This window comes from Saccopteryx bilineata, chromosome 2 (assembly GCF_036850765.1).
Source record: "Saccopteryx bilineata isolate mSacBil1 chromosome 2, mSacBil1_pri_phased_curated, whole genome shotgun sequence".
Taxonomy (NCBI): Eukaryota; Metazoa; Chordata; class Mammalia; order Chiroptera; family Emballonuridae; genus Saccopteryx; species Saccopteryx bilineata.
Genome location: NC_089491.1, coordinates 115,474,897 through 115,500,148, shown reverse-complemented (window position 1 = coordinate 115,500,148; position 25,252 = coordinate 115,474,897). Strand labels below are relative to the sequence as shown.

The 25,252-nt window shown below is 42.7% G+C and overlaps 1 protein-coding gene across 1 annotated transcript in view; it reads right to left on the bottom strand.

The window, feature by feature from the left end:
• The window catches only part of LGR5 (leucine rich repeat containing G protein-coupled receptor 5), a 146,145-nt gene that overhangs the window by 9,999 nt on the left and 110,894 nt on the right, over positions 1-25,252 (bottom strand). The window contains exons 7-13 of the mRNA XM_066257668.1: positions 22,845-22,913; positions 21,392-21,463; positions 17,532-17,603; positions 16,918-16,986; positions 16,705-16,776; positions 11,562-11,627; positions 10,594-10,665 (exon numbers count right to left, since the gene is read on the bottom strand). Coding sequence (XP_066113765.1) covers positions 10,594-10,665; positions 11,562-11,627; positions 16,705-16,776; positions 16,918-16,986; positions 17,532-17,603; positions 21,392-21,463; positions 22,845-22,913 — 492 coding nt within the window. The remainder of the gene's footprint in view (positions 1-10,593; positions 10,666-11,561; positions 11,628-16,704; positions 16,777-16,917; positions 16,987-17,531; positions 17,604-21,391; positions 21,464-22,844; positions 22,914-25,252) is intronic.

Below are 25,252 nucleotides of genomic sequence, written 5' to 3'. Positions count from 1 at the left end.
TGTCTATCCCTCTCTCTGACTCACTGTCTCTGTAAAAAAAAAAAAGAAAAGAAAAGAAAAGAAATTTCAATCGTTGTACTGTTGATATTTGGCTCTGTTGACTAATGAGTTTGCCGACCACTGCTCTAGGGCAAAGTCATTTTTTCCCTTGCATGCTGACATCAGGGGAAGGTAGTTTCCAGCCTGCAAAGAACCCAGGAATGGAAAGATCAGGGCAAGGAGGGGAAGGGACCACTTAATGTACAAACTGGTAAGAGTCACACATCGGTCTATGTGGTTGAGATAACAGGGAAAGATGACAGGTGAATCAAAGGAACACCGCATGTTCCTCAGTGAAAAGGTCAAGATCAGCTAGTCAGTGATGTAAGAACCAGAGGCAGGTAGATCTTTCCCGTTTTGAAATGAATGTTTTGATTTCCATTTCTACATGTTCAGGGAACTGGTATGGTAAGGACTAAAGTGGGAAAAACACATACAGTTTTTTACTTATATTCTTTTTTTTTTTTCATTTTTCCAAAGCTGGAAATGGGGAGGCAGTCAGACAGACTCCTGCATGCGCCCGACCAGGATCCACCCGGCATGCCCACCAGGGGGCGATGCTCTGCCCATCTGGGGCGTTGCTCTGTTGCATCCAGAGCCATTCTAGCGCTTGAGGCAGAGGCCACAGAGCCATCCTCAGTGCCCAAGCCATCTTTGCTCCAATGGAACCTTGGCTGCGGGAGGGGAAGAGAGAGACAGAGAGGAAGGAGAGGGGGAGGGGTGGAGAAGCAGATGGGCGCCTCTCCTGTGTGCCCTGGCCAGGAATCGAACCCGGGACTCCTGCACGCCAGGTCGACGCTCTACCACTGAGCCAACCGACCAGGGCCATCATATTCTTCATTGGCTCTCAGATATAAGAAAACCTACCCTGCCTGGTGAATCTTGAAATATGTAGAGATAAACAAAAATGTGTGCAGAGGAAGGACATTCTTCACTATTTACTAGGGTTGACCATTGTTCTCAGAATAAAATCCATACTCGTTCCCACGGCCCACAGCTCTGCCCTTCGACGGCAGCCACAGCTCCTGCTGTTCTCACTCTAGCTCACTAAGCTGCGGCCACCATGAAAAATGTGAAATTCTTTCCCACTTGAACTCTTTTCTTGACCTGTGCTGTTCCCTCTGCCTGGAGCATTTTTCCTCCAGCACTTTAAAAGTCGGACTTAATAAAGGGAAAGCCCACTGAGAATGACATCAGCTGCAGGAAGTGAGCAAAGCCAAGAGGCAGGGGAGACGATTCCTGCTGATGTCACAGGGCACACAGGCTGTCAGCTGCAGGAGAACGGAGACCCCTGCCTGCTTCACCCACTGCTGCACCTTGGTGTCCAGAACCGGAACCGGCCCGGTATTCTGGGTGCTGGCCTTTTTTCCTGCGAAACCGCATTCCTCGCTGTTGGGTGTTCTGTCTCAAGTCCAAGTACACTACATCAGACGCGCTTCTCACACTGGAGGATGCACAGTCCCCGTTCTGTGCAGGGAGGATGAAAACAGAGTCTCCAGTACATTTCTCCGGAGCATCAAGTTGATTACGAAAGTTAGAACTAAATACTTTACTTAGAACCCCCACAAACATGGGAGGAAAGGACGATGAGTAGGGGAGGGGAAGGACTGGACAGGAAAAACAGGCCAGTCTCTCAAGTTTCATTCAGGTGGGGGCCGAGAGGTGGACGTGCAAAGAGGTCTGCCTTTCCTCCTGAACCCCAGGGGGCCCCTGGCGATCCTCCAAACTCGGCAAGTATTTTGGAGAAGGTGCTTCTAAAGGCCACAGAGATGCTGTGCTTTCTGCTCCTGATGTGAACCCGTGCAGAGGATGCTGTGACAGTTTGCGCACCTCCATTGTCCACTGGACTGAGTCCTCCCACCCAGAGACCCATGCGCATACAGCGGGCACTTCCGGCGGGCTCTCACCCGCAGCTGATTGCCTCCAGCCCCTGGCTGGTCTCCTGCACCACGTGGCCAGCCTTCCTGGAGCTCAGCCCTTCAAGCTTGGCATTTTTAAAATGCAGGGAGTGCGGCTTGACCTCCCTCACAGACTTTGACTATGGCCTTGCCTTGGCCGTCCACAGTTAAAAATCATATTGGCTTGAGTCTTGTCTTTTTGTGATGCTGTTTGTTAGTGGACAGCCCACAGCACATGAGTTCTTTTTTATTTTTTTATTTTTATTTATTCATTTTAGAGAGGAGGGAGGGAGGGAGAGAGAGAGAGAGAGAGAGAGAGGAGCAGGAAGCATCAACTCCCATATATGCCTTGACCAGACAAGTGCAGGGTTTTGAACCGGCAACCTCAGTGTTCCGAGGCCGACACTTTATCCACTGTGCCACCAGTGGTCAGGCAGCACATGAGTTTGAATAGGAACCTGGAGACCCTTCTCGCCACTCCCTGCTGGTCCTGGCTCTGGCTGGAGGGAGAGGCTGGGCTTTCACCATTAGGCTGCTCAGTGTAGGGGGAGTTTTTGCTGTTGGTCCCTCTGAGGCTCCACCATCTCAGAGTGGAGCTGCTGTGGGTAAGGGGGAAGCTCCCAGGGCCATGTTGGAGGGTTAGGCTGGGCTTGGGGTGCTGATCTTTGACTCCAGGCTGTCTGGGGGAATGGTCATCTTTGATTTTAGCCTGGCTGGCAGGCTCTTTGGTCTTCTACCCTGATGACTGAACCTCTTGGGTTGGGGAAGGACTGCAGGTGTTGGAGTCAGGGGAGGGGCAGGGCTGTACCCTGAGGTGTGGCCCTACACCTTGGTTTCTGTGGTACTTGAGATCAGAAGTGTGCCCATCACTGTTGTATTTTCTTCCTGTTTCTGACTCCTGGATCTCATTCTGCTCGAATGCCAGGTCCTTCTTGATTTCTGTTTCCTGGGGTTCCATGTCATCACAGGGCGGCTCACTGTAAGGCCTAAGTTCCTACTCTTGGCCCATGTTGAGCCATGGATCTTTCATTCTATCTTCTGAGATTCTTTTTTGGTGGGGTCAAGGGTCATTCATTTTTAAAAAAAGTTTTGACCTTCTGTAGACATACAGTATGGTGTATGAAAGAGCTCGTTCAGTATCTGCGGTTTGTTCCCCAAATTCCTCCCCCACAAACAGCATGGTCCCCATCACCTTCCTATAAAGAACTGTCCCCAGGCTCCATACACCCACCCCAGGGTCACCATAGGTTTGGCACTGGAGGGGATCTGGGGTGACCTGAGAGTACCACAGCTTATGGCCCGTAAATTCACTACTGAGGTCAAAGTCTGCAAGTTTGACATTCAGCTCAGCATCTCTCCGTATATTTTCTGGCTTCAGGTCCCTGTGATGATGCCCCTTTGGTGGCAGCACTGAACTGCTGACAACAGCTGCCAGGACATGGCTTGGGTCTCCTCCTCAGTCCTGCGACTGTGGGCCTCCAGACATTCAGACCAGTCCCTTCCCCTCACATGCTCCAGAAAGAGCAGTAGTGATTCCTGGGTGGCAATCACCTGGAGTAATTTGATGATACTTGGATGATTCAACCCTAGGATCTCTGCCAATTAATAACTTCAATGGCCACCTCTGTTCCAGTCAGAATGTGCTGGACCCGCCTCACCTTGGCCAAGGTTCCCTCGCCAATGATGTTCATTAGCTCGTAATGGCCAATGTAGGGCTCCTTGTAGGCAGAGATGGCTGCAAGTTCATTTGACATGGTGACTTGCTAACTATACTAAGTGAAAATAATATCAATGATTGCTAACTATGCTAATAAACAATACTAACTGAACAAACTATGGTAACTAATACTAACGATGCTAAATGCTAATAAAGGATGCTAACTATACCAATGCTGATTATACTAACTATGCTAACAACGCGAACTAACAATACTAATGAACAATGCTAACTATAGTAACTATATCAATACTAACTATCCCAACTAAAACAATTCTAAAGAAAAAGTGAGAGAAAGAACAAAGAACCTGGGGTGGTGAGTACTCAACGTAGCAGGCAGATGATGGTAGAAATGTGCACCTGAAACCTGTGTAATCTTGTTAACCAATGTCATCCCAACAAATTCAACAACAAAAACATTACCGTCCAAAGAAAACCAAAGTAAAGAAAATATTAAAAAATGAGACTAGAACAAAGAAAAGAAAAATTGAGAAGAAAGAAAAAGTGAGAAAAAAAGAAAAATGAAAAAAGAGACAATAAGATAAATGAAAAAGAAAAGGTAAATAAAAAAGAGTAAAAAAACCCAAAATTAAAAAAAAAAAAGAAAAGCTACTCCAAGTTCCAACAGGTCCCCACCCCTACGACAGAGGGGTGGTCGTAGCTCTATCACCATGGCACCCATGAGGTCAGAGCAAAAAATAGACCAACCATGGCTGGAGATAAACCACAGTAATTTTCTCACTTTTTGGTCTCAAGACCCTTTTTGTCTGGAGGAAAATAAAAGACTCCCTAAAGAGCTTTTTATGTGGGATATTTAAAATTAATATTTACTTTATTAGAAATAAAAATCTGTAAGATACAAAAAAATAAAATAAAATAAAAAGTCTGACTTATACTCCAGGTCTCAGTTCAAATGCTACCTGCTTAGAGAGTGCTTCCCTGATCCATCCAGTCTACCTACCTCACTCAGCTGATCACACTTGTCATCTTCCTAACCCTGACCACACATCTGATTCTTTTGTTTTTGTGTATGTATGTGACATAGAGAGAGGGACAGATAAGGACAGACAGACAGGAAGGGAGAGACATGAGAAGCATCAATTCTTCGTTGTGGCTCCTTAGTCTCCTTAGTTGTTCACCAATTGCTTTCTCACATGTGCCCTGACCAGAGGGTAGGGAGGCTGCAGCAGAGTGAGTGACCCTTGCTCAAGCCAGCGACCTTGGGCTCAAGCCAGTGACCACAGGATCATGTCTAGGATCCCACGCTCAAGCCAGTGACCTCGCACTCAAGCTGGTGAGCCTGTGTTCAAGCCAGTGACCTTGGGGTTTCGAATCTGGGTCCTCCTCGTCCCAGTCCTATGCTCTATCCACTGCACCACTGCACCACTGCCTGGTCAGGCATCCCCCCGTCTGTACTTATCCAAGATGAGCACGCTGGCTCTTTGAGTTTTTCTAGGGAAGTGACACGCCTATTTATTATTCATCCAATGTTTACACCAACAGCAAACTGATACACTGAAATGAATAATGGCAGGTTGAAATACTTGTAGATTTTCTGCAAAAGCTAAAAAGAAAAAAAGCAAGATGAACTCTGCCTTTTGGTAGCCCTCTCCTTTGTGCTATTTAGTAGAGAGAATTTATTTAGTCTTTTGCCCACCCAAATTAATGAATGTTTGAATTTAGAAAGATGATAAATGAGATAGTGGTCTCTTTTACATTTTATTTTATTTACTTATTCTTAGTGAGAGAAAGAGAGAGAGAGAGAGACAGACAGGGACTGATGGACAAGAAGGGAGAGAGATGAGAAGCATCAATTCTTCACTGTAGCACCTTAGTTGTTGATTGATTGCTTTCTCCTATGTGCCTTGATGGGGGGGGGGGCTCCAGCTGAGCCAGCGACCCCTTACTCAAGCCATAGACTTTGGGCTTCAAGCTAGTGACCTTTGGGTTCAAGCCAGCAATCATGGGGTCATGTTTATGATCCCATGCTCAAGCCAGCAACCCTGCACTCAGGCTGGTGAGCCCATGCTCAAGCCAGCGACCTTGGAGTTTCGAACCTGGGTCCTCTGTGTCCCAGGCTGATACTCTATCCACTGCACCATCACCTGGTCAGGCCTCTTTTATATTTTAAAAATAAATTAATGACAGCATTTCTCTAGAGTAAAATTTGTCCTTTTTTGCTTAAAATACTCAATTTATATAAACTAATGTACACCTAACTTTTCAAGAACATATTTGCTACATATAGTATATTGATACAGCACAAACTACCAGCTGCCAATGGCATGTCTGTATATGTGAATTGCACCTGCATAGGCCACTTTATACAGAAACTCTTAAGGTCAGTCACCTCTAGCCAGAACTTGACTGCATAAATGGTCAGAAACTTGGAGAAAAAACAAATCTTTGGGGGTTGGGAAAGAAGTTTAAATGGTCACATTTAATGGCTATCTTACTCAAAATTTATTGCCATGCCATTTTTTTTTTGTGTGTGTGTGTGTATATTTTTCTGAAGCTGGAAACAGGGAGAGACAGTCAGACAGACTCCCGCATGCGCCTGACCGGGATCCACCTGGCACACCCACCAGGGGGTGATGCTCTGCCCACCAGGGGGCGATGCTCTGCCCCTCCGGGGGCGTCGCTCTGTGTGACCAGAGCCCCTCTAGCGCCTGGGGCAGAGGCCAAGGAGCAATCCCCAGCGCCCGGGGCCATCTTTGCTCCAATGGAGCCTCGCTGTGGGAGGGGAAGAGAGAGAGAGGAAAGAGAGGGGGAGGGGTGGAGAAGCAGATGGGCACTTCTCCTGTGTGCCCTGGCTGGGAATCAAACCCGGGACTTCTGCACGCCAGGCTGACGCTCTATCACTGAGCCAACTGGCCAGGGCTGCTATGCCATTTTAATTATAAAATAACATTGAAAAAATGTCTTTTGCTTTCACTACTTGCAAATCAACTATTCAGTTCTATAATGATAATGATAATAATAATAATAATAATTACTAACAACAACAACTTCCATTTACTTAGGCTCTCAGCTACTAATGAACATGGAATATCTCATAATGCTTATAATAATCCTATGACATTGGTTATGTTATTACACATGAGGAAACTGAGACAGGGACATTATATAATTTGCCCATTGTCATGCAGCAGTAAACAGTGAAATTGGAATGTTTTGCTCCAGAACTTTTTTTTTAAACAACACACCATCCTTCTCTACCTGCCCATACCTGTTTATTTAAAGATAGATTCCTCAGTTTATCACTCAAAACTCTTCATGCTTCACCTTAATTGACCCTTTCAGAGTTATCTCTTATATTTCAAGACATTGCCACACAGGTCCCAGATTCTGGACAAACTGAGACTGGCCACTTCCCCATACATCCTGAACTTTCTCCACTTCACAATTTTACAAATGGTTCTTCATCAATGTAAAATGCAGTCACTTAGGCCTGACCTGTGGTGGCATAGGGGATAAAGCGTCAACGTGGAATGCTGAGGTCGCAGGTTCAAAACCCTACACTTGCCTGGTCAAGGCACATATGGGAGTTGATGCTTCCTGCTCTTCCTCTCCCTCTCTCTCTCTTTCTCTCTCTCTCTCCCTCTCTCTCTTCTCTAAAATGAGTAAATAAAAAAATGCAATCACTTATTAAGAGCAGAGGGGAACTGAAACCCTTTTAAAATATATAAATATATATAATTATAAAAGCTAACACATCAATTACTAGGTACCAAAAACTGTGTTAATTCATTTACATAACTATGTCATGAATGCAGTTATGTAGAATAATACTTACAGGTATTGCTACCCTGATGTGACAGATGAAGAAACCAAATCTTAGAGAAGTTGAATAGCTTGTCAACTCCTATTAAGCAGTATAGTCACAACCTAAACTCCAGCTCTGTCTGACTCCAAGGAGCAAGGTGTTAACCATACATTTGAGGCTGCCTCTATTCCAAATTCTAATATACAGCATAGTTGCTTGAGAGTAAGTTTTATATCTCCCTGCTAAATGGTACACTTCTTGGAACAAAGGCTAGATTCTACATCTCTGAACAGTCTCTCACTTCCAATGTACAGTTTTGTGCACAATGTTTGTGGAAGAGATGCAAGTAAAGGGAAAGAATTCTAAAGGAAAATGTTAATTTCAAGGCTTCTGGTAAGTCTTGAATCCCTGGGTGGAGCACCTTTTCTGGTTCCCCTGAAGCACTACTTATGTTCAATGTGCACTATTTTTGTCCAGCATGTGGTGAGTCCTCCTCTGCACAGCTCTGCCAGATCCCAGGTGGGAATGGCTCACAGCCCTCACCCGGCTCTAAGTACTCCTTGTAAAGTGTCCTGGTTTGTGAGCATATTGGAACTAACGTTAATTCAGGTTTCTCAAAGATTATAAAGCCCGGCCCTGGCCCGCTGGCTTGGTGGTGGAGCATCGGCCTGGCGTGCAGAGGTCCTGGGTTCGATTCCCGACCAGGGCACACAGGAGAAGCGCCTATCTGCTTCTCCACCCCTCCCCCTCTCCTTCCTCTCTGTCTCTCTCTTCCTCTCCCGCAGCCGAGGCTCCATTGGAGCAAGGGATGGCCTGGGCGCTCGGGATGGCTCCTTGGCCTTTGCCCCCGGCGCTGGAGTGGCTCTGGTCCCAACAGAGCAACGCCCCAGATGGGCGGAATGTCACCCCTTGGTGGGCGTACCGGGTGGATCCCGGTCGGGTGCATGCGGGGGTCTGTCTGGCTGCCTCCCCGTTTCCGGCTTTGGAAAAATACACCTCCCCCCAAAAAAACCCCCAAAACCCCAAACCAAAACAACAACAAAAAAGATTATAAAGCCCCCAGAGACTGTCAATTTAGGTAAAAAATTCCAAAGGAGCATATTCCTGGGAAGATTTCTTATATTCTCAGTCATATTGTCAGCAGTCTGAGAAATATGTATTTAAATTAAAGAAAATTATTTAAACATAGTCGAGCCAAAAGATATTAATACATCTGATTTTGGTTCTAAAAATGGACAAAGACTTAAGTCAGCAAAGTTTGAGACCACTGCTAATTTTATGTGACCCATTTGATTACATGCTGCCTGTGAAGACAGTATCAGTGCATCACAGAGAACTAACTACCATGGTGTACATGGACAGAACACCAGGTTCAAAACCAGGAGACATGGATTCAAGGTCAGGTCAGACTGCCACTTATATGTAGAGTAAGGCTCTTCTCCAAAGCAGCCAGGGTTGACTTCTGAAAATGGTTTGCTAGTCACTTGACCCAGAAAACCCCACAAAATCATGCAAACCAAGAGGTTCAACCTGGTGAATAAAGTAGAAATAAAAGTAAGTAATATATTTTTATTTTACGTTTACAAAAAAAAAGAACTTCACAAACTGATTTAGATCAAAAGTAAGGAAAAGGCAACACAACTAAATTAAGAACAAGATGGTTTTTAAAGTAAAGTTTTGGAAGGAGATTCTTAAAGGTGAATTTAAAATGTTTTGAGGAATGGTAGTATTTTATGAAGGTATAGTCTCTAAGTATTATGAAAAACTTTAGGAAGTAAAAGGTTTTTAACGGTATACCGGTATACCATAGTTTAAACATTGCATATTGTCATCATTCATTAAAATTACAATGAAATCCGGTTTCAGGCTGGAAATGTTAAACTGTCACCAAAAAAAAAAATGTTATGAAGGTTTCTTTTTTAACTTATGGTTAATAGAGGGGGTTTTCAATCATAAAATGGAATTAAATACACTGCTCATAAAAATTAGGGGATCAGGGAACGTGCAGATACTCCAGTACTTTCAGCCTTTTTCCTTTTTTTTTTATTTTTTATTTTTCCAAAGTGAGAAGCAAGGGGGAAGCAGACAGACAGACTCTTGCATGCACCCAATCGGGATCCACCCGGCATGCCCACCAGGGGGTGATGCTTGGCCCATCTGGAGCGTTGCTCTGCTGCAATCAGGGCCATTCTAGTGCCTGAGGCAGAGGCCATGGAGCCATCCTCATGCCCAGGTCAACTTTGCTCCAATGGAGCCTTGGCTGCTGGAGGGAAAGAGAGAGACAGAGAGAAAGGAGAGGGGGAGGGGATGGAGAAACAGATGGGTGCTTCTCCTGTGTGCCCTGGCCGGGAATCGAACCCGGGACTTCCGTACGCCAGGCCAATGCTCTACTGCTGAGCCAACCGGCCAGGGCTGACTTTCAGCCTTTTGTATAGTGCATTTTCACCAATGAAATAAAAGTTGGTTTTGCATCTCATTTCCATAATCAAACAACTTTTTTAAACTTGTCATTTGCTTTTCTGATGTTTTTGTTTAATAAAAAAAATAAATCAAATGCTTTTTTTTATCGCTTCATATTCATTTTGAAATATCTCTTAATTTTTGTGAGCAGTATATATACAATTCTTAGTTGGCTGAGCAACAGAAGCAGTTTTGAATACAGTTGTGCTCAAATCTTAGTGTACTTGTAAAAATGCAGATTTTCAGGTCCCACTCCAGAGATTCTAAGTCAGGAGGCAGTAGAAAACCTGGAATCTGCATTTCTTACAGTCACCCTGCCCCCTAGGTAATTCTTAAACACTTTGAGATGCACTTTGAAAAGTTGCTTAATCACCAAAAGAAAAATAGGCAGGAAGAATCGTGTGGTCATTTGTTTTTCTTGTAATGCAAAACAAGCCCTGACAACTGCAGGCCTGGAACCAGAAGCCCATCCTGTCAGTTCTGTCCGCTGCTTAGCAGCATGGCCTCCTTCTTCTTTCTCTGCAGCAGACTGCAAATTTACGACTTTTGAACATTTGTTTCTGGAAATGGTCATCAGCAAAACATTTGCCTTTCTGTAGCAAATTTTCATGAAGCCCCAACAATATGCATATATACTGACGAGAAAATATTATGGGAAGACCCACAAAAGAAAGTGCTCTGTGATGGGGAAGGTGCCGGGAGGCGGTACTCACAGAGATCGGAGGCTAAGCAACTGCCGGAAAGTGTCGGTCTTGACTTCATAGATTTCATTGTGCCGCAGATCTCTGAAATGACAGAGGTCCAAAGATTCATTTCAGAGTCACTGGTTTCAAAGATTAGTCTTCAGAGAACTTTTACAGAGGGATTACCTGCCCTCACTCAAAGAAACACATGGAATGTGACTATCAAGTGACCTTTATAAATTTTTTTGTTTTGTTTAAAAAAAAAGACCAGTATAATTTATACACTTAAGGATTGTTTGTCTCTCCTCCAAAGCAGCTAGTAGTTCTTTTGGGTGACTATAAAACGACATTCCAAATGCCACCTACTTTCAAACACTCTGAGGATGCCTCTCCTGGCTCTGCCTCCTGAGCCTTTCTTATATGTGAGGGTCTTCAGGAGTTTCAAAATGGGTTATTTTTTTCCTCTTTTAATTGCCCAAAGGCATTCAGAGAAAAATTAAGTAGGAAAGCATCAATGGTTAATACTCTTTAAAACCAAAGTATGACTATAAAGCAATAAGGCTGATGTTTTATAGAGGAGGCAATTTTAAGAGAGGAATTCTACAATGTTTTGTGTGTAAGTAGAGTCAGTGGTACCTGCTCCTAAGGATGACTATTGTGAAACAAATGTACCTGATATTACAAAAGAACAAGACTTATTGGATATGTAAGTTTAGCAAAATTTTAAAGGTCAACCAAACCTACAGTATTACAACAAGTTCAGGGGGGGAAAAAGGAAATAATAAATGGTTTATTTATCGTACAGTGCATGGTAAAAAAATATTATCTGTATTTTCCAACTTTATAGCCATCCCATACAGTCACGCCTATGTGTGCAAGAAGGGAACTCATCAAATGCCTCCCCCATGAGCCACAGCGTAGGCGAACCAATGATTTCTGGAAATGTGAAGTTGGGCTCTTATTTTTTGCTAGGTGACTTAGAGACTTTGTAGACATACATTTTCTGAAGCTTTTGGCAGGCTGAAAAACTGGGTAAATCTTCCAGGAGGTTGTAAGACAGATCTCTGAAAAATGAAAGGTACAAAAGAGAAAATCTGTTACATATTAATTGTAAGGAAACATGCTTTGCTCCCCTTTAACCTCCAAACTGATATATCTCCTGAAGGCCGACATGGAACATTTCTCCAGTCTTGACATGGAGCAGGTAGTCACTGGGATTATTGGATTAAGCAGTAGATTCAAATGTTTACTAAAATGTAACTGTTATATGTCTTTAATTGATTTGAATAATTTACTTAATGAATTCATTTATATTTTGTTAGTGATGATCTACAGTGTTCTAGCTATTAGCTTACTGAAATGAGTACAAATCAAATTAAATAATTGTACCTCTGTTTCTAAGAGCTGCTATGTTTCCACAGTTAAAAGAATCATTGTTGGTTCTTTTCTAATCAACTAAAATAAAAGCCCAACAACAATTCAAAACATAGCACTAACTTTGCAATCAATCACTATAAGGGATGGGGAGAGTCTAAGAAAGTCTTCAGCCAAAACTCAACAAATTACAGAATAACAAAAACATCTGGATATATTTAGAGTATAATATAACTAATCTAAAACAAGCTATGGTAATTTGCAGAAAGCTTAAAAAAAAAGAAAGCTGGTAGATAAAATTTTACATATATATGGCAGCTCATAGAAACAGAGGTACAATTATTTAATTTGATTTGTACTTACTTTAGTAAAATAACAGCTAGAACATTGTAGATCATCACAAAATATAAATGAATTCATTAAGAAAATTATTTAAATCAAATATACATATATAAAATCTTGTCTCATGTTTTAGAAGTTATCAGCTAATCAACTAACACATTTTCATGCCTGATTTTAATTCTTTTTTTAAAAATTTTTTATTTTTTACAGAGACAGAGAGTAAGTCAGAGAGAGGGATAGACAGACAGGAACGGAGAGAGATGAGAAGCATCAATCATTAGTTTTTCATTGCGTGTTGCAACACCCTAGTTGTTCATTGATTGCTTTCTCATATGTGCCTTGACCGTGGGTCTTCAGCAGACCAAGTAACCCCTTGCTGGAGCCAGCGACCTTGGGTTCAAGCTGGTGGGATTTTGCTCAAACCAGATGAGCCCGTGCTCAAGCTGGTGACCTCGGGGTCTCGAACCTGGGTCCTCTGCATCCCAGTCCGATGCTCTATCCACTGTGCTACTACCTGGTCAGGCTGATTTTAATTCTTAAAACCAGATCACCACTATACAACTAGAAAAATCAATACTGTTTTCTAAGAGGTTTTTAAGTTATTTTATTCTTTAATTGATCACTTTACTCTACATTTTTTTGAATAAATGGAATTTAATTAATTTACTGGACATGAATAGCTCAGATAAAGCTATTTACAAACACTAATTTGTAGGTTATACTAGATGTTTCAAAGACTAAACCAAATAAACAAAATAATAAAACCATACTTCCCACCTAAACATAATATACCTGATTAACAATATGGTATATAATTTTGGAAAGTGAGTGAAATAAAATGGACACACATATCAAAGCTGATAGTAATTTGGTTCACTCATTTCCACAGACTTCTAGGGGACAAATCCTTCCTGTGTACTTCTTTTTTTTTATTTGATTTTTTTTGTATTTTTCTGAAGTTGGAAACGGGGAGGCAGTTAGACTCTCGCATGTGCCCGACCGGGATCCACCCAGCATGCCCACCAGAGGGCGATGCTCCGCCCATCTGGGGCATCGCTCTGTTGCAACCAGAGCCATTCTAGCACTTGAGGCAGAGGCCACAGAGCCATCCTCAGCGCCTGGGCCAACTTTGCTCCAATGGAGCCCTGGCTGCGGGAGGGGAAGAGAGAGACAGAGAGGAAGGAGGGGGGGTGGAGAAGCAGATGGGCGCTCCTCCTGTGTGCCCTGGCTGGGAATAGAACCCGGGACTCCTGCACACCAGGCCGACGCTCTACCACTGAGCCAACCGGCCAGGGCCCTGTGTACTTCTTAGTAGAGGGTACATAATACCTTCTTCTACATAAAGACTCAGTATTACTTCCTACCTAACTTCTTTTACCTAATGATTTTCATGGTTAACATTGATCAAGCACTTCTTATATATAGGTTCAATGTTTACAGCTTTATTTGAACTATTTTTTAAAAATTTTTTTACAGAGACAGAGAGAGAGTCAGAGTGAGGGATAGACAGAGACAGACAGACAGGAACGGAGAGAGATGAGAAGCATCAATCATTAGTTTTTCGTTGCGCATTGCAATACCTTAGTTGTTCATTGATTGCGTTCTCATATGTGCCTTGACCGTGGGCCTTCAGCAGACCGAGTAACCCCTTGCTTGAACCAGCGACCTTGGATACAAGCTAGCGAGCTTTTTGCTCAAGCCAGATGAGCCTGCGCTCAAACTGGCAACCTCGGGGTCTCGAACCTGGGTCTTCTGCATCCCAGTCTGACGCTCTATCCACTGCGCCACCACCTGGTCAGGCTATTTGAACTATTTCATTTCGTCCTTGTGATCACTTTAGAGGGAGACACTATTATTATCCCCATATAATGTGAAATGACTTGCCTAACATCACAAGCTAGTAAATGGGGAAAGCCACACATAACCAAGTAATTCCCATAGAGGTGAAGCAACTTGAGGGAAAAACCACTCATGTACAGTGAAATTTCCTCATGTAATGAGTACGCAGTGGATGATTCAGCCTAAGAGGGGAGTTCTCAGATCTCTTCTTTCAGAACCTAAAGATGTTCCATCCTCAGCTTCAACCAATTATACTTGGTTCAGACATTGGCCAAAGCACTGACATGTTTCTCAGTTCTCTTTAAATGAGAAGATACCTACTTTGCTGATCTTGCAGAGCTGTGTGGAGAACTGACCAATATTGTAGGCTGAAGTGCTTTGAAAATGGAAAGATACTGCCACTAATGTATTTGTGTTTTTTCTAGGCTTTTTTAGTTTCACCTTGAGGAAAGAATAATGGTGTAAAGTGAGTGAGAAACAAGATGTTAAGAGTTAATGTTGGCCTGACCTGTGGTGGCGCAGTGGATAAAGCATCAACCTGGAATGCTGAGGTCTCCAGTTCGAAACCCTGGGTTTGCCTGGTCAAGGCACATGTGGAAGTTGATGCTTCCTGCTCTTATCCCCTTCTCTCTCCCTGTCTCTTTCTCTCTCTCTCTCCTCTTTAAAATGAATAAATAAAATCTTTAAAAAAAACTTAAAAAATAAAGAGTTAACATTGCCTGGCCCTGACCAGTTGGCTCACTGACAAAGCGTCAGCCCAGCATATGGATGTCTTAGGCTCAATTCCTGGTCAGAGCACACAGGAGAAGTGACCATTTGCTTCTCCATCCTCCCTTATTTTTATCTCTCTCTCTGCCTCTCTCTCTCTTTCTTCCCTTCTCAAGGCCATGGCTCGATTGGCTCAAGCAAGTTGGCCCTATGGCCTCCACCTCAGGTGCTAAAAAATGGCTCTGGTTGCAACAGTACAACAGCCCCAGATGGACAGAGTATTGTCCCCTAGTGGGCTTGCCAGTGGATCCTGGTAGGGGCACATGTGGGAGTCTGTCTCTCTGCCTCCCCAACTCTCACTAAAAAAATAAAGAAATAAAAAAGAAAAATAAGTTAACGTTGCCTGAAGGTCTGCCGTGTTCCCGGTGCTGGTATAAGTATTTGACATGTAGTAACTCATTTAGTTTTCGTGATGTCCTCTGAAGAAAGGAATTACACTTCTATTTTATAGACTAGGAAACAAAACTGAGAAGAAATGAATAATATGCTCAAGATACTGTGCTGGGACATAGAGAGACTGGAGTTGGACCAGAAAAACAGACCCCAGAGCTTTCATTTTTAACCACTTTATCTGTCAGCTTCCATTTATGCAGTTTTAGACCTGAGTGACATAGTGGAGACAGCTGCAATTTAAATACTGGCTCTCTACTTATTAAGTATGGGATGTTAAATCCTAGTCATGTTATTGAGCCAGTTTCTTCAAGAAACGAGGATAATCACACCTGTGCTGGGTGTGGTAGGCAGAATTCCAAGATGGACCCAAGATTTTCACCACTTGCTGTACGTGGACTTCTGCCTAGTTATTCCATCAAACTGCCTGTATTTAAAATTTGGACTCTGATACTTTCTTGCAGTGTGACTTTGACAAATGCACTTAACTTCCCTAATTCTGTTTTCTCATCTATATCGACACCTGCTAGGGCAATGTGGGGTGAAGAAAAAGAGACTAGCTCTGTCCCTCACCTTCAAACAGGAGTGCCTGACTCCACGGCTCGCACGTGGGGCCGCTGCTACCCCGGTCACTGAGCAGCTGTGGTCTGCAGTGACGCAGAAGCTGCGGTAGGGGCGGTGGCCGCCACGGCAGATGTTCCCGTCTTCCCACTTAGTGTTTGTAGTGCTGCGTGTAGTTCTGCTATTTGGGACAGCCCATGGTGGAATGATAGGCATTTAACTGCTGCAGATGTCTACTGCATGAGAATAGAGTCATGGCAAGAAGTGAAGGGTCCTTTCATTAAGTCCCAACAACACTTGAGAGGTCGATAATAGGGCTGAATGGGAGTTGAGGTGAAAATGGCAGGCCAAAACAAAGCTCTTTGAGTTGCATAAAACATGAGAAAGGCAGAGAAAAAAAGCTCCAATGGAAATAACATATGCGAACAGTTTAAGTATTAGATGAAACATTAGAACATGGCACCCACAACGATATCGGAAGAATGGTTGGTTGCCTTTATTAAGGTTAGTGTGGATCTGATAGCTTAATTTTTTATTTTGGCATCCATAGTGGGTTTTTAAATCCATTTTGTTATTTTTTTTCTGCTCTGCAAAGCCTGTAGAGGGGGAAATGCAGTTATTGGGGCTTGTCTATTTTTTGGAAGGAAATGTGTGCCAGTTGGGAGACTGTTTGGGGTTTGGAAGCAAAGGGTCCTATCAGAGAGCCACGTCGTTAGCCCAAAGTGGGCAACGGAGGCCTGACCTCCTGGATACCGGCAAGAAAGGAAGTTTTTTCCCTTTTAAAGGATTATTGAAATAATGCCTGCCACTTCATCCCTAAATGGAAGTTGCCTGTTTACACAACATTATTGCCTTACTGATACGCACAGCATTTGGAGATTAGGTAACTGATCACACACGGTTTGCGGAAGAGATGAGATCTGCGCTCCAGTTAAAGTCCTGTTGAAACACAAGCCAGATGTAATTTCTTTATTCAGGCATCTCACAGTGACAGATTTGGATTCACTGACATTCAGATCGGTCAGGCTTTAAAAGCAGTGCCTGTTTTGGTCAAAGTCAAGAGCCTTCTCAAGTACTCACAGACTCTCCAGGCTCCCGGTTCCAGTTAAATCAGGAAACTCACTTATTTGTGAGGCACCATTCAAAGTCCTAGAAGGAGGGGGATATGAATGTTATTGGAAGAAGATTCTAGAAAAGGGTAGTCTTTATTCCCATTTTCAAAGCACTTCAACTTATAATATTCATTTGGTTTTTTTTTCCTTTTTTTTTTGTATTCTTCTGAAGTTGGAAACAGGGAGGCAGTCAGACAGACTCCGCATGCGCCCAACTGGGATCCACCCAGCATGCCCACCAGGGGGTGATGCTCTGCCCATTTGGGGTGTCGCTCTGTTGCAACCAGAGCCATTCTAGCGCCTGAGGCAGAGGCCACAGAGCCATCCTCAGTGCCCGGGCCAACTTTGCTCCAGTGGAGCCTTGGCTGCGGGAGGGGAAGAGAGAGACAGAAAGGAAGGAGAGGGGGAGGGGTGACAAAGCAGATGGGCACTTCTCCTGTGTGCCCTGGCCGGGAATCGAACCTGGGACTCCTGCACGCCAGGCTGACGCTCTACCACTGAGTCAACCGGCCAGGGTCAATATTCATTTGGTTTTTACAGTAACCCTACAAGGGGAAAGTGATATGTAAGAGACAAACTTACAGTGTTCTTAGTTCAGGTAAATGTTGAAAAGCAGACCTTCCAACAAGTTGGATGGGGTTGTCGTAGAAATGTCTGAAAAAAAAAAAATCCAAACACCAATGTCTTACTATAAAACTTGAATGACAAGTGAATAACTGTTCAAATTTCTAGCAAGTACATAAATGTATTTATGGAATTCTGATTATACTATATTACATAGCATTCCTGATTACATGGTTTCAGGCAGACCTTAAAAGTATTTGAACTCATATCATGAGGCTTTTGGTAAGAAATCCATACCATATAGGACTGAAAATTTCTGACAGCAAAGCAGATATAAGTGATAGTCACTAAGGAGAAAAGCACGTGAACTGAATGTAGTTATGGCTTAAAAATCTTCCTGTGCCTCAACATCTGTGGATCCAACATCCACTGACTGGCAAGAAGGTAATTCAAGGTGCTGGCAAGCATATTAATTAAAGAAAGATGAAGCTCTATATATCTACATGAAGACTATACTCTCTGGTCAAATCTTATCATAACAAACAAAAGGGCCTCCTCAAATTATTTGAGAGTAAATGAGCAATTTTTTTGTAATAATGTCATAATTTTTTGGAATTAATTATTGCTCTAAAAGGCAAGACATTATTAGAGCTTAAAAATATTTTGTTTTACAGATGTTTTCAATGTAATGGTATTCGCACTGCCTGGTCAATAGGGCCCCAAAAATAGTTCTGAGCTGAGACATCCTTCTAGTTCAATGCAATTCAACAAATATTTATTGGTGTCTACTATGCTCAAAGTATGAGGGTAGGTACTGCAGGGGTTGAGAGACTGAGCCATGAAGGAGGCTGTCGTGTAACTATGTGCCTGGCATTTATGCTAAATACTGGGAGTTTGAAGAAGAATGATAAAATGTCCCTACCCTAAAGAAGCTTGGAATCAGTTGGGATAAAACAAATAAATCAGATTATATCACCTTCTAGTTGACAAAGCATTTCAACTGATTCACCCGACAAGTTAAGATTTATGGTGTAGACACTTAAATACTATTTTTCTTATTTTTGGAGGAAGAAACTGAGACTCAGGTACTTTGGCAAGTTCATTACTTCCCAGAGCTTCAATTTTCTAATTTGTTAAACTGAGAAAATAAAACTTAGTTTTAGGGTTTGTGTGTGCATTGAAAGAACTAATGTATGTGTCCCATCTGGCACTGTGCCTGGGACATAGCTGTCATCTGACAAACCTAGGTCCCCTTCTGCACTTCTGCCCTCTGACCTCTTTGTTTCCCTTGGATTAAATGATCTGTAAGAGAAAGAGCTGGAGCTGGAATATAGGTTTTAGAATTAAAAACTGGAGTTTTCTTCATAATGTTACATTATCCTTTGTCTACTGTCTACACTATATGCTTGTATGTTCCTATGTATGTACACTGGGCAGATGGGAGACACATGCTTGGATCCATAGGCCGAGAAGTAGGACAAATGCAAATAAGGAGCTGTGGGGTTCTCGGAAGGGAGTTCTCTCATGAGGTCAGGAAAACCTTCATGGACATGTCCTTTGAAATGGGCCCTAGAACAGAAAATGTCAGTAAGCATAGTGAGGGGATAGAAACATAGGAGGAAAGGAAATAAAGAAAAGGATTCATTCTATGAATTTAGCTTAGCTGTTCTGGGTTATGGCATAGGGTAATTGAATAAAGCTTTGGGAAACTGATCAGGAGGGTTGACTTAGGCCACATGGAAGGCTGTGGAGGTCAGGGTAAGGAGTTCGCATTTAATGTAAATAGACAATCCTGAATCTCTTTATGTTTTACAGCAAGAGAGTGACAATATAGATGCTGTGTTTCAAGAGAGATGACCCTGCCACTCGTAGAGGCAGGGAGATGAGCCTTAGACAGATAAAAATCTAGAGGTAATGACGAGCAGAGAGGCTGATGGGTAGCTTGGAGGAGAAGTTATGCACAGGATGGGGACTACAGAAGTAGAAAGCAGCCTGAGTAGCCAATGGACACCAGAAGTCTTTGCCTTCACAGAAAGTGGGAATGGGGTGTGGCCTGCATGGAGGCAGCAATGACTAAAGATGGAGACAGAGGCAGAAACAGGAGAGGAGAATTTCAGGGGGAGTTAGTCAATGTTAAGTACTGGATAGAAACACTAATAAATTTGGGGGCTATTAGTCCTCCTCAAGCAGTATTAATATATCAAAAAGTGGTTTTAAAAAAACTGGTCCCAGCCTTAGCTGGTTGGCTCAGCAGTAGAGCTTTGGCCCAGTGTATGGAAGTCCCAGGTTTGATTCCCAGTCAGGGCACACAGGAGAAGCGCCCATCTGCTTCTCCACCCCTCCCCTTCTCGCTTCTGTCTCTCTCACTCTTTCTTCCTTTCTCTTCCCTTCCTGCAGCCATGGCTCATTTGATCGAGTTGGCCCCGGCCACTGAAGATAGCACCATGGCCTTGCCTCAGACACTAAAATAGCACAGTTGCCAAGCAACAAAGCAACGGGCCCAGGTGGGCAGAGCATCCCCAGTAGAGGGCTTGCCGGGTGGATCCTGGTCAGGGCACATGCAGGAGTCTGTTTCCTGCCTCCCTGTCTCTAATTTAATAAGCAAACAAACAAACAAAACCAGTCTTGTGCCTTCTAGGAAAAAGAAGCAAAAGCAATGCAATTTGCCACCCTCTTACTAAGTGAGTATCTCTAATGAGGACTAATGTTTATTGGCAATAAACTTTGAAACACTTAGTTTTCCAACATAATGTCAGAACATTTCAGGAATGATGAGTGGTGCTCCCCCCCCCCCCCCGCCCAGTTCTTAGGGCTAATTGGGACTACAGTTCATTTGTGACAAATGCTACACAGTTCCAGAAAGCCTCTCAATCAAGCTGGCACAGGACGAATATCTGCCAAGAAGTGCCCCTAGAGTCATGTGCAAGAGTTGTCTTTACTCGCTCTCTCTCTTTTTTCTTTTTGTGTGTGACAGAGTCAGAGAGAGGGACACAGAGGAAGAGACAGGAAGGGAGAGAGATGAGAAGCATCAGTTCTTCTTTGTGGCACCTTAGCTGTTCATTGTCCTTACTCTCTTCCTCCATATTCAAGCCCTCCCCCATGACCTCAGTCCAATCCTACATCCCAAATCTGCCAGGTGTCTTTTGACTAAGAGCCAGCCTAATACCAACATATTTTTTGTCTTCCTATATAGCTACATATGATCAAACTTATGTCTGTGCTAAATGTGAAACATAGACTTAATTATACATTATAGCTGTAAGTCTATTTTATGCTTTTACTGTACATAAATCATCATCATATACACCCTTCTAAAACATACGCATATTTCTAGAATTACAACATAGCATGTAACTGTATAAACGTAACTCAATGCTTGAGCGTGACAATGAAAGGATATAGACACAGCATGAAACAGGATTCCCATTCCCCGTCACCAATTCAGGCTGCAGTCCATTGTTGCAGAGGTCTCTTATTTTTTGTGTAATAATTTCTATTTCTAGTATATTTAGATACATGTTCTGAATGACTAGGTGACCTTGACATTGATACTTCAAAAATTAGTTTTATTCCTTAGAAAAGAGAGAGAAGCAAAGCATTTCATAAGATTATTGTGAAGTGAGACAAGGCAACTGAGGATACAAAGCATAATGCAATGCATATTGAAGGTCCTAGAAAAAAAGGAATATTTTATATTATTTCAAAATTCAGCTAAAACCTGGAAAAACATCTCTTGATATATTGCTCTGTATAGAGTCTTACATTGACTGAGAAAAAACTTGGGCAAATATAGAGATTTCATTGTATTATATTTAAAAGAGAAATGCATGCTTTATTTCAGGATGGAAAAATAAAAAAGAACTATGGTCACTACTTACATTGTAATAAGAGAAGGGTTGCCTACAAATGCTTTCTCGGGTATTGACTTGATATTGTTGCTATGAAATCCTCTAGAAAGAGAAGAAAAACATTTTATAGAAAATAACATTTGGGGTAAATTGTTTAATAGTTCTCACCCCCTCTCCCTGTGGCAATAATAACCAGCACCTTTAGTGACCAGAGGATAAGGTTAAATTCCTTTATGCGGTTTATGAGGAAACTTATGTGCCCTCACTCACTCTCCAGGAGAAAAAGAAATCATAAGGTCTCATCTTGAAAAAGAAATAAAGAATCTGAAAATAATAACTGTGCTTTATGGAAACACAATGTGTTGCTATAACAAGAATATTAATTCGTTCATATCCTATATAGCACTGTATAACAATGTGAGACAGAGGGAGCCATCTTTGGAGAGGTTATGACCACTCCTGATCCCATCTGAAGCTAGGAGAAGAGGAAATTGACTTCAACTGCAGTGAAGTAGAGATTTAAGTAATCCCCTTATGAGGACAAAATATCCTGATTGAAAGAAGGTGCTCGGTGAGGCTGCAATAAATTGATTCTCGTCTGTTGATGTTCATGTCTGAACGGCAGAGTGGCAGAAATCTTCGGGATCTCTGGGGGGCTGTGACTGGAATAGATGAACGGCAGTTTTGGTGTGCCTAGCCATGGACATGATGATGACTTTCCAGCTAGGCTTGGGCCACAAAATGGGTTTTCCTGAAGCAGAACCTCCTAAACGAGCCCTGCTGCCTACCTCCATTTTAACTGTGCGTCTTACTTCTCTGCCAGGAAAATGGGCTCTATGCTTGTTTTCCTTTCCGCACGGTAGAACATTGCTTACATAGGTTATTTTTAGGCACCATGAAAAACTGATTAAAAGAAAATATACGCAACCTAATAGCTGAAAGTTAGTTTTACTTTAGTAAAATTGTGTTTTTAAAAAAAATTAAATAAGATTCATGAATTATGTAAAGAATGTGAAATAACGTAAGTGGAAGCATCTAGCACTGCTCGGGGCCCAAACATTTTGTTCTAGATGGCACAGGCCTCTGCAACTCAGAAATGTTTTTCAAAATGCTCAGCAAATAACTGAATTCCATTATAGTTCTGTACAAATTTATAAAGTATATAAATGTTGGGGAAATATGTGTTAGGAAAGAAGCACGGCTTAGAGAAATATGTATATATTTTTTCTAATATAATATATTAGAGAAATCCATTATAAATTTAAAAGGATTATCCGATGTTTCCTGGTGATAGAATCAATGAAAGCATATTTCAAGTGTACTTAACTGTCATTTATAGGAATTAAACATTTGCACTTAACTGTCATTTGTAGGAATTAAACATTTTTTCTAGTAAGTCACATTATGTACAACCATCAAACATATTTTAAAATAAATTCATGACAAATAGAGACTTCCCATTAAATCTGTCCTAAATACTTACAGTTCTTTAAGGTTGGAGAGTGTCCTGATCGCAGTGGGGAATTCATCAAGGTTATTATAATTTAAATCTCTGAAAATAATAAATGATATTTTCAGCTTTTCATTTATAGATTCATTTATATACTACATTTACAAGGAACATTCCCATGCTATTTCAATGGACCTGTATCACTGATGAAAATTCTCCTTCTTTCTCCTGTGGAGAGAGATTTGCTTGGCTTGCTGATCACCATCATTCCACAAATATCTGTATTACAATGGTTATTAGAGTGATCATGAGAAATTTCAGAGTCAAGGCTCAGTAGCACAGGTACATTTCAAAACAGGAAGGGGACACAGAGTGGCGCTAATGCCCAAGCAGGAGGGATACTTGGCCAGGTGTTGGCAGCTCGCTAATGTGGCTCTTCACTTGAACCCAGCTCAGCAGAGCTGCCTGGCTATAGGCACACTGCTCTGGATTCTTGAATCATGTCACGTGCCCTTTCTTCTTCCCTCCTTCATCCTCTTTTCCCCTCTGCTTTTTAGAGTCTCGCCTGAGAGGACATCTATGAGAGCTGCTGTGTCCTTGAGTCCTGTGGAGTGCCTGTATCCCTCAGAGCCTGCAGTCCAGGATGACCACCTGTTTCTGGAGGGGTCTGTACATCCAGGGAGCTCTCAGGGAAGATGTTAGGTCTAGAATTTCTCAGAGACACAAATGATGATTCAGATCAGAATGATGTTTTCCTTGGACGTGAGGCAAAGCTGTGTATTATCCTTTGTGCACAAGGATGGACCAGCCAAATGATCTCAAATCATCAATTTCTCTATTTGTTATGACAAAAATGGCTTTTCGATTCTGTTACTCACAAGAGCTTTAAACATTTACTCCACCTGATAGCTATATCTTTTTATTTATTTATTTATTTATTTATTTATTTATTGTATTTTTCTGAAGCTGGAAACAGAGAGACAGTCAGACAGACTCCCGCATGCGCCCGACCAGGATCCACCCGGCACGCCCACCAGGGGGCGATGCTCTGCCCCTCTGGGGCATCGCTCTGTTGCAACCAGAGCCACTCTAGCGCCTGGGGCAGAGGCCAAGGAGCCATCCCCAGCGTCCGGGCCATCTTTGCTCCAATGGAACCTCGGCTGCAGGAGGGGAAGAGAGAGACAGAGAGGAAGGAGAGGGGGAGGGGTGGAGAAGCAGATGGACGCTTCTCCTGTGTGCCCTGGCCGGGAATCGAACCCAGGACTTCTGCACGCCAGGCCGACGCTCTACCACTGAGCCAACCGGCCAGGGCTGATAGCTATATCTTTGTATGAAAAAGTAATTGCCTCCTGGTCTCTGGGAATGGCAGATTTCCCAGATGACACAGAAAAACCTTTTGGTTAGGCAATCAGATGTGGTTAGATCTTTCTCTGTGGAGAATTGCTTTTAATTTTAAGAGAGAGATAATTTAACTGAGTTAAACTTGAATCAAGATTCTTACTTGTCTGACACAAACCATCCTTAAGCTATCCTGCAGGCAGGAAACTTGTGTCTTTTGTGGACATAAATTTTCTTCCTGTTTGTAAATCTCTCCAGATGCTCTGTTTTGATTAAAAAAAGAATCAGGCCCTTATAAATTACTTGGATTTCTAGTGAGGGAAAGGAAGAGGTTGGGAGTAACCAATTTACTGATCTTATGTAGCCGTGGGCAAGGTGAGGAGAGGGGGGACAACAAGACACACATGAGTTTCTCCCAAAATGTTTTATTCTTTGGTATTTACAGGCCATCCTGGATCCTCACCTCACACATGGGGAAAACAAGGAAAGATCAGTTATGGAAATACCCATCCAAGGCCATCTTGTTTTTATTTCCATTAAGTTGAAAAGGACTGGAAGGTGCTTTCCATTGCTAAGATCCCCAGCCCAGCCCTGTGTACATAAGAGAGAAGCTCTAATTTTTCAAGATGGAAACTGCTTGCCTATGGCATTAAGTTGACAACAACGTCCTGCCTGGATAAGTTCATCTTTGGCATCTCCTTATAAGTGATTCCTTCTTCCTAAGAGAAAACACAGAGTGACTTATGTAACCCTGAAAGGAGAGCTGTTAGTGCTGATTTGCCTCAAGAAGACCACCAACAATAGATGGTCTGGAAGAAAATTAGTGGACCCAGACAGGGTTAGAAGTTAATTGACCATGTGCAAATTGCTAAGCTCTGAATGCAAATGAATTCTGGACCCCAAGGCCCTAGGAGAAGTGATCTTTGGTCATGTCCTTCTGCAATCCTGGTGAGAGCTGGCAGTATAGATCCAGTGGCCCTGTGTGGGTTACTGTTCTTGAGTATTAAAAACATGAGGGTTTGGGAAGGGGACCCAGCTGGAACCACCTCCTCTCCCAGCACACTCAGAACCCTCACTGCCCCGTCATCCCACCTTCATGACAT